The sequence below is a fragment of the Apiospora hydei genome (assembly GCF_038363865.1).
Source record: "Apiospora hydei strain CBS 114990 chromosome Unknown utg000010l_segment0_segment0, whole genome shotgun sequence".
NCBI lineage: Eukaryota > Fungi > Ascomycota > Sordariomycetes > Amphisphaeriales > Apiosporaceae > Apiospora > Apiospora hydei.
The window spans coordinates 746,577-763,172 of record NW_027117369.1 but is presented as its reverse complement, the minus strand read 5'-3'; the positions used below and the strand labels follow the sequence as shown (position 1 = coordinate 763,172).

Genomic DNA, 16,596 nt, shown 5'->3' with positions numbered 1-16,596 from the left:
AAAACACTATTCTTACTATAAAAATAATAATAATATAATATAACGTGGTTTACCATTAAGTGGTCCGTATTATTAAGTGGTCCACCCTCACTATTTCTCGACCCTCATTAAACTTTAACGCGTAATAACTTTATAACTATAATGCCTAATCTAATTTAAGAAGACCGGATCGGTTTAATTATTTAAGCGACACGAAAGCCTTTAAATCTATTAAGTAAAAGAGATGCTGTAAAAGTATACGACGCTCTTAGAACTACTTTACGTTACCGAATCCACGGCCGAACCTTACGACGCGATATTCGATATTTACGGTATAAATTAAATACGAATAAAGAGAAGGTGTTTCGTAAGTATATAATTAATTTGGATACCCGCGGGATATTTCTTAAGATCGCTAGTGTGGAAGATATAGCTAATCTTTTTACCGGGTCGCGCGGCGGCGAACGCGTCGATAAGTATTAAGTTAAGCGATTTATTAACCGTAACCTAAACTTTAAAATTAAAATAAATCGTCGATACGATTATTAAAGGGCTTTTTATAAAGATTTAAACGTTATTTCCGGCTAGTTTAAGCTAGTCGCGAATATAAAGGCTAAATACGGTATTTTAAACGAAGACATATAGAATTTCGACGAAACCGGCTTTATAATAAGTATAATCGAGTTAATTCTCGTTGTAATACGCGCCGATCGGCGTGGGAAAGCGAAATCGGTTTAGCCTGGTAATCGGGAATAGTCGACGGCGATTAAATATATTAATTTATAAAGCTAATGTATTCCGCTTTTTTTAATTATTTAAAGCTAATATTACTTTACGAACTAGTCGCGTGAAAGTAGTTTACCGGGCAATTAAGTAATTAAACCGATTTTTAATAAATAGACTAATAATAAGATAGGTTTAAACTAGATTAAGTACTTTTATAAATATACTAGATCGTAAACGAAGGGTCGCTACCGCCTCTTAATTTTCGACGGCTACGAGAGTTATATTTCGGCCGAATTCGAGGTATACTGCCAAGATAACGATATTATTATTATTAGTATGCCTCCTTATTTATCGCACTTACTTTAACCTCTCGATATAGCACTTTATTTACTTTTAAAGCGTGTTTATTCGAAGAAAATCGAGCTATTTATTAAGGTCTCGATAAACTATATTACGAAGCTTGAGTTTTTTATCGCGTTTAAAGCTATATATTTCGTTATTTTTACAGAAGTTAATATTAAATTTAAATTTAGCGTATCCGGCTTAGTACCTTATAACCCGGACGAGGTAATTAATAAACTAGATATGCGTTTCTAGACGCCTACATTTAGCCTATCTTGTTCGGGGACGGCCAGTATTTACGACCCTTAAACGCCGTTTAACCCTTAATAGATAATTAAGCACTCTATTTATATTAAAAAAGAATATCTACCTATTAAAAAAACTCTCCAACGCCGATTTTAAATACGGTAAACTAAATAGCGAAAAATGTAATCAAAATAGCTTATAAAATAACCTTTATACATAATCGGATGCGTACTTTAAAAAAGGCCAATTTAGCCCTTTCGAAGCGCCGGAGAGCTAAAAAATCGCGAGTCCAGCTTAAAGGAGCCCTTACGATTAAGGAATCTCGAAGGCTGCAGGACGAGAAGGTAAAAGGGAAGCGTCCAGCGACCGACGAAGGCGAAAATAGTGGTTTATTAAAGCGGCGCGTGACGGGCGGCAGGCGCTGTGGCATTTGCGGCCAAACAGGTCATAATACGCGAACATATAAAAAGGATATAAAATTAAATAGCGATTCGGATAGCGAGTAGTTTTAATTAATTTAAAATGTCGTGGTTAAAATAGCTTTTATAAAAGTGTCGAGAAGTAGTAAAGGTGAACCACTTAATAATACGGGCTACTTAATGGTAAACCACGTTATTAACCTTATTATTTTATTATTAAAACTAATTTATTATATAAACTTTAATTAACTCTTTTTTGTTTTCTTTTTTCGTTATAATTCTTATTTATTATAAAACTAATAACGTGGTTTATTATTACGCGACGCATATTAATTAACGACGCATTTAAATTTAATTTTAATATAATTAAACTTTAACGCGTAATACTTTTATAATTATAATGCTTAATTAATTTTAAAAAGATCGGATAGTTTTAGCAATTTAAGCGACACAAAACGGACCGAATTAAATAAGCCAAAGAGCAGTAGTAAAAGTTTATAATATACCCGAATTAATTTTACGCTATTAAATCTACGGCCGAATTTTAAAACGCGAAATTTAACCGAAACGACGTAAACTAAATTTAATTAAAAAGGAGGTATTTCGCAAGTATATAATTAATTTAAATATCCGAGGGATACCTCCCGATTTCGCTAATATAAAAATTTAGCTAATCTCTTTACCGCGTCGCGCGGCGGCGACCGCGTCGGTAAGCAATAGGTCAGGCGTTTTATCGACCGTAACCCGGACTTAAAAACTAAAATAAATCGTCGGTACGATTATTAAAAACTTTTTACGAGGATTTTAAAGTTATTTCCGGCTGGTTTACGCTAGTCGCAAATATAAAGGCGAAATATAGGATCGTCGACGAAAATATTTAGAATTTCGACGAAACCGGCTTTATAATAAATATAATCGGGTTAACACTCGTCGTAATACGCGCCGAGCGCCGTAAAAAAGCGAAATCGGTTTAGTTTAATAATCGGAAATAGGCAACGGCGATTAAATATATTAATTCGTAGGGCTAATATATTCCGCCGTTCTTAATTATTTAAAACTAATATTACCTCGCGAACTAGTCCCGCGAAACCGATTTACTAAGCGACTAGGTAATTAAGCCGACTTTTAATAATTAAACTAATAACGAAATAAGCTTAAACTAAATTAAGTATTTCGATAAATACATTAAAGCGTAAACGAAAGGTTATTACCGTTTTTTAATTATTAATAATTACGAAAGCTATATTTCGGCCGAATTCGAGGTATATTATTAAAATAATAATATTATTATACTCGCTATACCTCCCTATTTATTTCACGTATTTTAGTTACTCGATATAATACTTTATTTAGCTTTAAAGAGTACTTATTTAAAGGAAATCGAGTTATTTATTAAGGCCTCGATAAACTATATTACGAAGCTCGAGTTTTTTATCGCTTTTAAGGCCGCGCATTTCGTTGTTTTTACGGAAAATAACATTAAATCCGGATTTAACGCTTCTAGTTTAGTCCTTTATAATCTCGACAAGGTAATTAATAAGCTGAATATATGTCTCCGAACGTTTACACTTAACCTATCCCGTCTGAAAACGGTTAATATTTACGACCTTTAAACGCCGTTTAACCTTTAATAAATAACTAAGTATTCTACTTATATTAAAAAAGGGTATTTACTTATTAAAAAAGCTCTCCGACGCCGATTTTAAATATAGTAAACTAAGTAGTAAAAAATATAATTAAAATAGTATATAAAATAACCCTTATACGCGATAAAATATATATATTAAAAGAGGCTAATTTAGTATTTTTTAAGCGCCGGAGAGCTAAAAAATCGCGAGTCTAGCTTAGAGGAGCCTTTACTATTAAGGAATCTCAGCAGCTACAGGACGAAAAGGCAAAAAGAAGCGTTCAGCGCCCGATAAAGGTAAAAATAGGGGTTCGTCGAAGCGGAGGGCGACCGGTGGAAGGCGCTGTGGTGTTTGCGGCGAAATAGGTCACAATGCGCGAACATGTAAAAAGGATATAGAATTAAGCGAGGAATCGGATAACGAGTAGTTTTAATTAATTTTAAGCGTTATAATTAAATTAATTTATATAAAAAGGTCGAGAAGTAGAAAAGGTGCGTCGTTAAGTAATATACGTTGCGTAGTAATAAACCACGTTAAGTGGTTTATATTAATATAAATAAAAGAAAAGTATTTTTTATATTTTTATAATTAATTTATTACGCTTTAAAATTAAAAATACGCTAAAATATACCCCGGTAAAGTATTAACTCTTTAAACTAAATAATTAAAAAATATTAAAAAAAATATTAAAATAAACTTATTAATAAAGCGAGTGCGTATAATTAAATATTACATGAAATAATGGGGGATCGTTATCATTTAATCAATAAGAAGGCCCCATGTGCTTAAGACTATGACTAACCTGCCTTGCTATACTAGATACCAATCTCCAATCCAGTTCCCTCATCAATACAGTAGCAGCCTGTCTGCCCATCCACCATTTCTCATTGTCCAAGCCCAATATGGCGGAACGCAAAGTCCTTTCGAAATACTACCCACCTGGTTTCGATTACCAGCAGATTTCTCGACGGCGCCAGCCCACACAGGCAGGACCTAAAGTGCAAACGGTCCGGCTGATGGCACCGTTCTCTATGCGCTGCCTGACATGCGGTAAGATTAATTCTACCTGCTCCCTTTACCCAACCCCCATAGCCTACACAAGTCGCGGCAGTGCTAACAACTGTGTTTCTCGCAGGTGAATATCTACCCAAGGGCCGAAAATTCAACGCGCGCAAGGAGACCAGCCAGGAGGAGAGGTACCTAGGGATCCAGATCTTCCGGTTCTATATACGGTGCACGCGGTGCTCCGCCGAGATCACATTCAAGACGGACCCCAAGCTCTCGGATTACGTCTGCGAAAGAGGCGCGAAGCGGAATGTAGAGCCTTGGAGGCCGAGCACGGCCGAAGAAACAGACGAGCAGAGATTGGATAGGCTAGAGAAGGAGGGCCAGGACGAGGACCAGGAGCGCGATGCCATCGTTGAACTCGAAACCAAGACACTTGATGCCAAACGCGAGATGGCCGTTGCCGATGCCCTAGACGAAATCAGGATACGGAATTCGCGCATTGAACGCCTGGGTAGTGGAAGTGTTCATCTCGGTACCGCCACCACGCTCGAAGACGATGAGAAGACCAGAATCGACAGAGAAGATGCCGACGCGGCGAGACGCGCTTTCGCAGCTACAAGACACGATCGTACCATGGAAGAAGCCGACGGGATAATTACGGACCCTTCACCGCCGCCCCTCCTTTCTTCCACGTCCAAGGGAGCTACGAAGACAAAGCCGGTTCTCAAGGGTATCAAGAAGAAAGGCATATCGGTCTTCCAGGAGCAGGGCAGCTCTCCTGGTCCCCAAGTGGCGCGGGACGAACCTAAGAGGTCCCTAGTGGATTACAGCTCGGATGAGGATTTTATATAAGGTTTTTTTTTATCTGACCTCGACTCTGGTATCACACCAACTAACTAACTGTCTGCGCCGTTAGCATGATCACCAAGTAGACCATTGGCCCATTCGGAATCTCCGGCAGAATGCAACAGCCACTTGGTGGCGTGCGTCTGCATCCAGGTGTGCCCCTCGGTTTCTGCGAGCTAAGTACAACACCCCTGGCCAACAAAGTTCTTTCCTGCTGGACCCCTCACTCGAAACCAGCAAGTGATCAATTCAGCATTTTGAGCCCGGAGGCTGCAGCAAATAGCCTTCTGGTACCTCGACCAGAGATACGATACGCGGAGGGTTTCCGAAAGCCGCCATTTCGCCGAAAGTAGTGTCACTTCGCTAGTACATCGGCAAGACCAGCAGCACTGTTTTGGGCCCAGACTCAGCAAGCGTCGGGCGGTCGAAGGGTAACAAGCCGTGTTATCTGGCCAATCTTACAATCACATGGTTATGATCTGATCGGGGACACGTTGGATGCGCACAGCCTGACCTAAGCCATCGACTACCTAGTCTCGTTACCTTCACGATCCCTAACCCACTACCCAAACCTCGTGGGCCTTGCGGTGATAATATGCACGAAAAATCTGCCCTTCAATCATGGCCAACAGGGACGACCCAATTGGCGGCAATTGATTGCGGCGCCCCATCCATGTAATCGTGGAGGATCAATCCCCGAGACCTGGGCCAACCAGATCTCTACTGTAATATTGGTCACAGCAGCCGTCTCTACTCGTCCAGCGACAGGCTGGCGGGCGACGTCTGTGACATCGTGTGCCCACCCGAGGACCCCGACAACCCAGATAAGGCCACGTCCCGACGTGCTGTCGAGGTCTAGTTAAATATGGCACAGGGATACGCAGTGGCAAGACGATACAGTGTAAATAGGGGCACTTCACCAGAAAAGTGAAATACAGACTGCATGACTAGAGGTCTCGAAATTTAATTCGATTAAGCAGGCAAGCGGAAACTATGTTCTCCCACTGGATCTTCGCCGACCCACCACACATTTCGACCCAAAGGAGGCGGGAGGCATGGCAACGAATAGGACACACAGACACATGCTTTAGGGGTCTTCGTCAGGTGAGGGTAATATAGATAGTCCAATGAGACCGTCTCGAATAAAACTCCTGTGCAGAGGCCTCCGTCGCTCCCGCCGGCCGAGAGCAGCAACTTGTCATCGCAAAGAACCCAGGAGTCGCGGGCCCCGTTCTTCATGTCAGCCGGAACGAGCCTGCCCACGGCGGCCGAGCAGCCGTCGGGCCCAGAGCCCAAGGTCTTGACGTACAGCGGCAGCACATTGGTCCCGATGTTAGGGATGGCGGGAAACGATAGTAGACCACCCGCCCGGCCAGGCTGTGGGAGCTGTCGTAGAAGACCTGGCCGCCGCCATCGACGACGGCCATAAAGGTGCCACGGTCACAGCCACGGTCTTGGTTATCGTGCTGGGGACGGTCGCAGTATTGGTCTCGTAGACGTAGTCAGTGAACTAACTCTACGAAGACGTCATCGACGATGGTATCCGTTTCGGTGCAATGGTCACTACGGCCGTGGCCGTGACGAACGCCATGATGGTGGCGGTTTGAGTAACACCCGAGTACGCTGTCGCAAACACTGCATCCGTACAAGATGGTCTCTGTCACAAGGACGACAGTGGATACCGTCACGAAGGCGCACGAGCAGGCGGACGAGTACAAACCCACATCGCTGCAGAATGCGGGCAACGAGGCGGGGGTAGGAGAATCCGGGTCGCTTGAGCTGGTGCTGGACGTGATGGAGGCGCTTGACGAGGTAGTCGACTCCGGATGATGCCGGCATGCGCCACGCTTGGGCTTTGGTCCTTTGAGCACATCGCGCTTCTTGGCGCCCTGAGGGCCGAGGGTTTGCGTTGACGTGACCGTCTTGGTCTCCACTACCGTGGAAGTCTCGGTCACATCGATCTCAACCACATTGCCCTCGGTGTAGATGAAATAGCTGATCACTTCCTGGTAGTCGGTGACCTCCACTGTCTACGTGCTGGTCCTTGTCGAAGTGACCTCCGTCCCGAAAAAACGCAGAGCACTCCAGCAGGGCCTCGCTCGGGGTAGGACGGCCGGCAGCAATCACTCCATCGGCGCTCAGGTTTTTCTGGCAAGTCTTGTACGGTTTTCCTTCCTCGAGTATGAGTCTGGCGAACAGGTTGCTTGGCAAGGCCGCGGCTGCGCCGCCAAAAAGGGCGAAGTGAAGCGAAGGCATGGCGTTCGAAGGTGACGGAAATCCAGCGAGTGAGTGAAGCTGGTGGCAATACCAAAAGTCGTGGAATCAGAATCAACACATCGCGCAGATAGAGGCGGGCATCTGGGTTGATAAAGCATACTCACGGCAGTTCAGCAACATTGCCTGGACCGCTTAGCTTGGGTCTTAGCAGTCAATAGGAAACTTTCTCCCGTGGACAAGGTCTTAGGCAAGCGGGTAGAAGCGTCACGGACCCATCTAACCGTAGTATCCATTAAGCTCTAGCGTCTAGTCTTAACCTGAAATTGTCCTCGTTCTATTCAGATCCAGACGTAGCAGCATTTTCGTGCGGCATTCAGGTCCGTACTTGGGGATGGAGGACGAGACACCCCACTTCACCCTGAAGCCGTTTTAGCACCGGAGCTCTTATCTTATTTCTATACCGGATCGAATCGGTTAGTGTGTGGTGGCGTCGACGAGGCCTCGATATGTATCGAAGCTGGCTGGCTGCGTGTGGCTGGAAGCCGAGCTGGTGAAATCGGCTAAAAAATAATCGAAACGCTCCACCTGGCTTCTAGATGGAACTCCCCTTTAAGTGAGCGCAGCTGTTCTATGGGCGTAGACATAACCTGGGCATTGTTGCATAGATAAACGCAAAATGTACTATATTGCTGAAATATGGTATATTTACGAAATTGCGGAAAGATCCAAATGAACAAATACAGGCCTAGCTTCAAAATGGCATTGCCCTCGGCATATTTCTACACAGTATCCGAACCAAGCTGCAGGCTCAACGCCTTCAATGATGCCCAAGCTTGGAGAACCGAGGCAGCACAAGATATCACCGACAATACAAGCACGACCACCGCTATCCAAAACGTCCACCACTGGTGTGGGTTCCGCCGATCAGCCCAAAGTTGGCGCCAGCTATCGGCCGGGGCGAGATACACACGCTCATGTAGCTCGGTAAGCTGATCTCGCCAGTAGTCAAACTCGTTCAAGTCCAATCGCCGGGGGCCCGTAAAAGGGGCAATGGCGTGGAAGGTCTGGTTCTGAGCAGAAAGGAAGTTCGGCGTGTTCGGATCCCAGTGGGGAAAGAGTAGATTAAGGGTGGTGATGGTCTCTCTCAGCAAAGCTTCAGGGAACACCGAGCATCTGTGGAAGCCTCTGTCAGTGTATCTCACCGTCTGATTTTCATGGTTTGGATGATGTGTGCAGTGACTACTCACTTCTTTCCATCATCTGTGTCCGGCATCTCCAAGTGTTTTAATAGAAAACCTTTATAAGGGAATACCCAAAGCTCCTTCACCCGTAAGTCAAGCCTCAGGTGATCCTCCAGGCTGTCTGTCCATCTGATCCGCAGGCCACAAAGCTGTATCATGTTCCATGCCGTGAATAACGTAGCCAACCGGCTTCTGCCAGTGTCTAACAATTGTCGAGAAGGTTGGAATAGTGACTCGACAAGTTCTGTCAGTGATGCCGAGCCATTCCAGGTAATCGAAAGTTTCTGTGGCATTCTGTGTGGCGAAGTCTGGCTCCGGACATTTATCATGAGCCACAATCGAACTGTTAAGTCCATGGCAGATTCCATCGAACCGTCTTCCGCCTGTGGATAATTTACCAGGAGAATTTTCCTCATTTCGTGTTTTGGTTGGTGTTTGTTACTGCACATGGTTTTGTGCACATGGATAATGTCCTGATGCGATTGGACTGTGTTGCAAGACGGTGGACGGGCTACACCCATGGCAAGATGTCTTACCTCTCTAACGAAGTAGGAATAATATAACTCCCAGTCTGGGTCTTGGTCTGGGCGGTATTCTGCATTGAAGAGACTGCGAGAGATGTCGCATTTGGCCTGGTGAGAGATGGTTCCCCGGAAGAAGTCCATGATCTTCAGGCGTCAGGCGTCAAAGGGTCCGCCGGCGGATAAGTGTATGGCGGTACTGAACGATGGATGTAAGGGACAATAAGTACGGCGAATGGTTAGTTAAGATACTCCTACATTGTAGAACTTGGGGATTCTCCACCACTATGTTCGACATAAGATTATATGAAGACTGGGCAAGGTAGATTTGCCAGAATACTACATGTCAGCCAAGTCGATATTATTGGCCCAACCTGCATGGCAACTGCAGCGAACCCCTCAGCAGTGAGGTGCACAAGGCAGAAAATCCTTGAAGCCTCTCAAACGGGGCGAGACCTTTCAAACAGGGCGATTGCATTTTATTTCAACTTCGAGTTCTCCATCCAGTTGCCCAGCCATCTCCAGTATACCAAGGGATATTACGAATCCTACATCCACGACCAGGGCGTACTTGTCATCAGATATGGCGGAACAGTTGGCCGTACGCTCTGTGGTGAACACCGCCGCTTTGCCGCAGGTGCTCAACGACGATCTCGACAAGGCCCAGTGGAAATTGAGCGAAAGATTTGCTCGCCTGGTCGCACTGAAAGCTCCCACCCACCAACCTGAACCTGTCCAAGAGCTCGCTAGAAGGGAACTCACTGAGTTGTGTCCTTCTACAACCGGCGTGGAAAATAATACAGGATCAAAAATGCCGTCAGCGGAATTGAATGCAGCTTCTGCAAGCGAAAGTGCTTCGGTCGCGATCAGATCTTCGTCCCCGGCAAGTGCAACATCTCACAGCAAACCTTCTTCTATTACCGACGAGTCGAGGAACTCGGGAACTTCGTGTATGACAACCATAGCCAGCACCAGCACGACTGAGGGCCACGAGGTCCTCGAGCTAGAGAAGGGCGTGTTTGTCGCCCCAAAGCTGCTTATACCCTGCGAAGATGTCGAAAAATGGAACATCATACAACCTCGTCTGGAAGATGTACTCTTGAATCTATTCAAGCCAAAGCCTGGGTTGGACCCATCGCTATCTCTGGAACTCGTGATGGCAGGTCCTTTCAAGGCACCTCTCAAATCCTCAATTGTCCTAACTTGCTGCAATGAACCACACAGGAAGCGTCTGAAGAAGTTGCTCAAGTCGCAGAAATGGCTGGCAAGCACCGGATATCCTCTGGTTGTTGTTATTGACCCCATACAGCAACTGTCTCTCGTTCAAAGACGGACTGAACCCTCTCCCTACGGTCATAACACAGTCGCATTGAGCGTTGGTTTGGGTGTCGGGCTGGGCCTTGGTATACTATCTTTGATGGCAAGCATTGCGTTCTTGCTTTGGAGACGACGTAGACGTTCTCACTTGAACATGTCTCGACGAGAAATAGACGAGAATGGCAACCGCATCCTATCGTGGATTCGGGGCCAGGACTCGATCAGGAAAGGTCCAAACATTATGACTTCAGAAGATTCACCAGGACTCGAAGAGCAGGATCCCTCCCATGCCAGGATGATGCAACAGAGCAATTTACCGGGTTTTGAATTGACTCCCGAAGCCGCAATGGCCCAGCATACTCCTACCAACAAGCCCATGCACAAGCCTTCCTCGAGCGTTTTTGCGCAGATGGACTCGCTCGAAAGGGTGACAATGTGTGGAGCCCCAGCCATGGTCTACATTTGTGGTTCACAACATGCCTACTTCACAATCGGAGGAACAGTGCTTATAGATGGATCGATGTATGGACTTGCCGCAGGGCATTCGTTAAGCCTTCCAGACTGGGAAAATAATCTCCCCGATGAGGTACCTGAATCTAATGGTGGCAACAACGTCGGAAGCCCACTGCCAGACTTGGACTCTGACTCTGACTCTGAATCCGAACCAGCCTCGCCCTGGCTTTGCCCGGTTCATGAGCGCGGCAATGTAATTAACACGCCTGATGCCCCTTCTTCACAGCACCAGATCGGGGATAATATCACCTGTGCTCATTCGTCCTCGTCAGTTTCGAGACCAAGTCTCCAGCCGTATGAGCCACAGGTTGTTGATATCCCCACCGAACGAAAAATGATTGGCACCGTCCAAGCTCCTGTCACATCATCACACGACCATGGGCAAGAAAAAGTTAGACTCGACTGGGGACTTATCCAACTCGTCGATAAACGGTGCTGGACCGTGAACAAATTGACATCTGATCCATCCTCCAGTCCAGAGGAGATTACAGATATAGCTGAGACCGCGCACCTGCTCGACGGAGAGGTTACAGTAATCACCGGCTTCACGGGTGTGGCAAAGGGGTGGTTAAAGCAGGGCCCCGTCATGCTGAGGCTAAGATCTCATACCTACGAAGCTCGTCAGATTGTCTTGGAGAGGCCTCTGGGTAAGTTGCGATTCACCTAAATGTCTGCATAGCAATATCGCTTGCTGACCTTGTACAGTTCGCGGAGATTCTGGGGCTTGGGTTGTCAGGGATGGCATGTTTTGCGGCCACATCGTTGCGCAAAAGACCCTGTCGCCTATTGCATACATGCTGCCCGCCCAGAGTATCCTAGAAGACATTAAGCGGTGTCTAGGCACCAGCAATGTCACTCTCCCTGTAAGCTCTCACTAAAGGCTTTGCATTTTCTAGGCCAGGGCCGAAGTATTGATGAAAAGGGGGAAGAGTGTTAAAAAATTCGAAAACAACGTCTTGTTAGACATGGTTTCGTAGAACTAGGGTGCATCTCAATTTATCGTTTCTCAGCGGACTTCAGAATCACGCTGTCCCAACTTCTTCTATTGTCTTGTAGAACTGACTTGGGTCATGGGCAAACCGACCAAGGAACAAACCATCGACGCCAGTTTTCAGCTTCTCAAAAAGACCCGGACCTGCACTCCCGCCATAGAGTAACCTCGTGACGCCCTTCCGCTTCTGCACGCAGTCCAAAGCTCTCAAGCGCTTGGCCACATCAACCACGTACTCCGCCGCCGCCGGCTGGGCCGCACCGATGGCCCATACCGGCTCGTAGGCCAAGATGACCTCGGCCGCGTCCGGCACGGCGGCCATGACGGACTCGACCTGGACCCTGCACTCGTCGACCGCGAGGGTGACCTCGCCCTGCATGCGCTCCCCGATGCACACGAGCGGGATCATGCCGTTCTGCGCAGCGGCGGCCGCCTTGCGGGCCGCGTCGTCGTCCGTCTCGCCAAAGATGCGGCGGCGCTCGGCGTGGCCGAGCTCGACGATGCGACAGCCCACCTCGGCGAGGACGGCGGGCGACACCTCGCCGGTGTAAGCGCCCGCGCTCTCGTAAAAGGCATCTTGGGCGCCTATTAGCACTTTAGTTCCCTCGAGTTGTGCAATGGCCGAGGTCAAGGTGATGTGGTCCGGGATAATGAAGACGTCTATGCCGTCGAGGAGTTGCGGTGATGCTGAGAGGAGCTCCTTCACTTGCTGGACGTAATCGCGCGTCCTGGCTGCTGAGAAGTACATCTTGGTGGAGACTCCTACAAGCCTACGCCGGGAGTGGGTGGTCATTGTGTAAGAAACAAAAGAACAAGTCGTAGGTGTGATGTAATTTGACGACGAAGGTCAACTTGCTGTGAAATAATCCCTAGGGGCCTTCACTCAAAGAATCTCTACATGCGAAACACGGATTGAATCCCAGAGGAAGACAGATATTGCGTACATTTGATATACTTGTATGTTAGGGACTGAATAGGTCCAAGGTTGCTGCTGTGAATCCCACAATTCCCCCGAGCTCCCCTCAGTCAGTGGGGAAAGGCACTAAAGATTGGGGACGCGGGGCCGAAGATTCAGTGAGATTCGGATGGAGATCCCCCAAGATCAACCGTCACATTGGAACACACTACACCGAAAGTCCAAAAGTCGCCCAATTGAAAGATACCACTTCACCAGCTAACAACAGGCTTGCACACAGGACTCATGATTATTATGCAGTAGGTAATCGTAAGTAATAGGTGAGTAACTACTGGTGCTGCTCCAATTCCGAAATGGCGTCCACCTTGGCCGCCGACGCGCTGCTGGGGTCGAACTCGTAGCCCAGCCACTCTCTGGCGAGCCGGCGCGCCAGCTCCAGCCCGATGACCCTCTCGCCCATGCACAGCACCTGCGCATTGTTGCTGAGCACGGCGCGCTCGACCGAGAAGCTGTCGTGCGCCGTCACCGCGCGCACGCCGCGGATCTTGTTGGCCGAGATGGCCACGCCCAAGCCCGTGCCGCAGATGAGCAGCGCCCGGTCGCATTTGCCGTCGGCCACCAGCTTGGCCGCCGCCACCGCCCGGTACGGGTACGCCGTCTTGTCTTCCCGCGCGTGGCTGCCGACGTCCTCGACCAACTCGACGCGCGGGTCCTTTCGAAGTCGGCTTTGATGCTGTCCTTGTAGGCGACGCCGGCGTCCTGCATGTTTAGAGAAAGGCGTTGATCAGATACCTACTTGGATAAACCAGGACAGAAAGATGGGGCAGGAGCAGTCAACTTACGTCGCACCCCATCGCAATCTTGTACTTTGGTGATCCCATATTGACGTCGTTATAGTTTCCAGAATCTGGCTAGCTTCTAATTGTTTCCAGCACTTGGCTTGGGGGAGGAAAATCTACCGCCTAAAAATACTGAGGTCGAATCTGGACAATGTCATCCTGTCACTTTCGGGTCATCTCGAAAAGTACGAGAGAGAGGGAGGGACGGATACGACAGATTGCACCAAACGCCATGACGCTTATAGCAATCCGAAATGGCTCACCCAGCATGGGCACAAACATCTTGGCCTTTCCGCACCTACCTGCCTACCTACTTAGTCACGCACCAATCGTGACACCCGGTTCCAAGCGTGCGTGCGTACCTTCGGTCTTTACCCTCCTCCCCACTCGCGGTACTTGAAGATTATCATCAGAACCGAAGGCGGCTATATTCGCATTGGATGCCCGGAGTGAGGGGAAACACCGAACCGAAGAGAAACAGAGACCCCCATGTTCTGGGGTGGTACATCTCCGCAACTACTACCTATACTGCTACCCTGTACGTACTGGAAAGCCAGTCAACAGTCACCAGCCATCGAGCCTGACTGGCGACATCCGTACGCGGTTCGGGTCAGCTGAGCCGAGTGCAAATGACCTCTTTGATACTTTATGCCATGAAACCCACGACGTTCTCGACTCGAGTCGCCCTCTTGTTTCTTCCCCAGCTTCTCCACTGTCGACTCTCCACAGACTCCACCTCCAGGTTTCTAGCCCAGCATCCACCCCCTCGGCTTGCCCGATTAGGCAATCCCTTGGGTATAAGCGACTCAGCAGCCATCCGGACTTTCTGCAACGGGTCGACGCGGCCGCCGTCAAGTGAGACACAGGGGGTGTTCTCGCCATCGGGTGTGTGACCTGCTGTCAAAAGGACGCCAGGAGGTCAAGCAAGCAAATAAGTCCTGAGAGATCCTGCAGGGAACCGGAGACCGGGCAAGCATCTCAGAAGCAAGGAACAATGTCAAAACGTCATCTATTCCAGTCGCCTGACGGGCTCGTCAACAAAGCCCTTCGTGGCATCATCTCATATAACTCAGCGCTAAACCTCGACGAGGCCAACCGTGTGGTCTACGACACGGACTACAACAGGTCCAATGTGTGCATAATCAGCGGTGGAGGCTCCGGCCATGAGCCCGCCTGGGCTGGCTACGTCGGCAGCAATATGCTGGCGGCCTCGGTGGCCGGCGACATCTTCGCCAGCCCCAGCACCAAGCAGATCGTTGCCGCCATCGAGGCCGTCCCGTCGGACAAGGGGACCATCCTGGTGGTGACCAACTACACGGGCGACTGCCTCCACTTCGGCCTGGCCAACGAAAAGGCTATTGCAAAGGGCCACAAGAGCCGCATGATCATCTGTGGCGACGATGTGTCCGTCGGCAAGGTGAAAGGAGGGCTGGTAGGCCGCCGTGGCCTGGCCGGTCAGATTGGCGTCCTCAAAGTGATGGGCGGCGCCGCAAGCTCCGGCGCGTCCCTCGACGAAGTCTACGACCTCGGCGTTGCCTTCTCAAACCAAATCGTCTCCATAGCCGCTACCCTCGATCACTGCCACGTGCCTGGCCGGACGGAGCACGGCATGTTCAACGGCGACGAGATGGAGATCGGAACGGGCCCGCATAACGAGCCGGGCTACAAGAAGCTCTCGCCCGCCCCCACGCCCGAGGAGCTCGTCAAGTCGCTGCTAGCGCACTGCCTAGACCCCAACGACCCGGAACGAAGCTTCGTCACGTTCGACGAGGCCGACGAGACCATGCTGCTCGTCAGCAACTTCGGCGGCATGTCGCCGCTCGAGATGGGCGCCCTGGTCGACGAGCTCCTGGAGCAGCTCGCGCGCGACTGGGGCATGGAGCCGGCGCGAGTGTGCTGCGGCCAGCTCGAGACGTCGCTCAACGCGCCCGCCTTTTCGATTTCCGTCATCAACGTCACCGCCGCGGCGCGCAACTGCGCCTACTCGGTCGACCAGATCAAGGCGTTCTTCGACGCGCGGACCAACACCAGCTGGGAGTCCGTCGCGGGCTCCCAGTCGAAACGGCGCCGTGGCGGGCGGAGGCAGCAGGTCGTTCCGCCCCCCGCCGCCGAGCCCAGGAAGACCGTCGAGGAGTCTAAGGACTTGAAGGTCGATCCGGCCACGCTCGAGAGCATGCTCCGCAAGGCTTGCGAGGCCGTGATCTCCGCTGAGCCGGACCTGACCAAGTGGGACACGATCATGGGCGATGGCGATTGCGGCGAAACCCTCAAGACGGGCGCCAGCTGCTTGGTAGCAGCCCTCGATTCCAAGAAGCTCGCGGCTGAGGGTTCCGTCATAGAGGTCCTGCAAGAACTAGAAGAGATCGTCGAGGGCAAGATGGGTGGCACCCTCGGCGGTATCCTGGGCATCTTCTTCGTGGCGCTGCGGACCGCCATCGAGCAGAACACGGACTTGGCCCTGGGGTCCGAGGGCGTGCCGGAGTTGTGGGCCAAGTGTTTGGGGATTGCGCTGCACCAACTCGGGCGCTATACGCCGGCCAAGATCGGCGACCGTACCGTCATGGATACGCTGCTGCCATTCGCCGAGGCCATGAAGTCGGGCGACTTCGATGCCGGCGTCGAGGCAGCCATCAGCGGCGCCGAAGCGACCAAGACCATGACGCCTAAGCTGGGCCGGGCGACTTATGTGGGCGCGGATGCGAGCAGGGAGCTGCCGCCGGACCCGGGTGCTTGGGGCGCTATGGTGGCTATTAGGGGTCTTAGGGAGGGCATGTAAACCTGGTATAATCAAGTGCAGCTTTCTAGTTCTCAAGTACATATAGTGTAGGGTAAACAATTTCTCTGGGT

General features: G+C 49.4%; 6 protein-coding genes across 6 annotated transcripts; 4 read left to right on the top strand and 2 right to left on the bottom strand.

Moving 5' to 3' along the window:
- Positions 1 to 4,242: 4,242 nt before the first annotated feature.
- PG997_014411 (uncharacterized protein) lies at positions 4,243 to 5,200 on the top strand (the record flags this gene model as incomplete). The annotated part of the gene is made up of 2 exons (XM_066818725.1): positions 4,243 to 4,390; positions 4,476 to 5,200. 2 exons carry the CDS (start codon positions 4,243 to 4,245, stop codon positions 5,198 to 5,200), a joined length of 873 nt encoding a protein of 290 aa, XP_066660913.1.
- Positions 5,201 to 6,187: 987 nt separating this feature from the next.
- On the top strand, positions 6,188 to 7,465 carry PG997_014410 (uncharacterized protein; the record flags this gene model as incomplete). Its single annotated transcript, XM_066818724.1, has 5 exons — positions 6,188 to 6,287; positions 6,354 to 6,518; positions 6,719 to 6,795; positions 6,845 to 7,006; positions 7,208 to 7,465. 5 exons carry the CDS (start codon positions 6,188 to 6,190, stop codon positions 7,463 to 7,465), a joined length of 762 nt encoding a protein of 253 aa, XP_066660912.1.
- Positions 7,466 to 9,756: 2,291 nt separating this feature from the next.
- PG997_014409 (uncharacterized protein) lies at positions 9,757 to 11,881 on the top strand (the record flags this gene model as incomplete). Its single annotated transcript, XM_066818723.1, has 2 exons — positions 9,757 to 11,650; positions 11,709 to 11,881. The coding sequence occupies 2 exons, from the start codon at positions 9,757 to 9,759 to the stop codon at positions 11,879 to 11,881; spliced, it is 2,067 nt and encodes a 688-aa protein (XP_066660911.1).
- Positions 11,882 to 12,025: 144 nt separating this feature from the next.
- PG997_014408 (Triosephosphate isomerase) lies at positions 12,026 to 12,787 on the bottom strand (the record flags this gene model as incomplete). The annotated part of the gene is made up of 1 exon (XM_066818722.1): positions 12,026 to 12,787. One exon carries the CDS (start codon positions 12,785 to 12,787, stop codon positions 12,026 to 12,028), a length of 762 nt encoding a protein of 253 aa, XP_066660910.1.
- Positions 12,788 to 13,238: 451 nt separating this feature from the next.
- On the bottom strand, positions 13,239 to 13,791 carry PG997_014407 (Ribose 5-phosphate isomerase; the record flags this gene model as incomplete). The annotated part of the gene is made up of 2 exons (XM_066818721.1): positions 13,239 to 13,643; positions 13,753 to 13,791. 2 exons carry the CDS (start codon positions 13,789 to 13,791, stop codon positions 13,239 to 13,241), a joined length of 444 nt encoding a protein of 147 aa, XP_066660909.1.
- A 952-nt stretch (positions 13,792 to 14,743) lies between these two features.
- PG997_014406 (uncharacterized protein) lies at positions 14,744 to 16,525 on the top strand (the record flags this gene model as incomplete). The annotated part of the gene is made up of 1 exon (XM_066818720.1): positions 14,744 to 16,525. The coding sequence occupies one exon, from the start codon at positions 14,744 to 14,746 to the stop codon at positions 16,523 to 16,525; it is 1,782 nt and encodes a 593-aa protein (XP_066660908.1).
- Between the last annotated feature and the right edge of the window lie 71 nt (positions 16,526 to 16,596).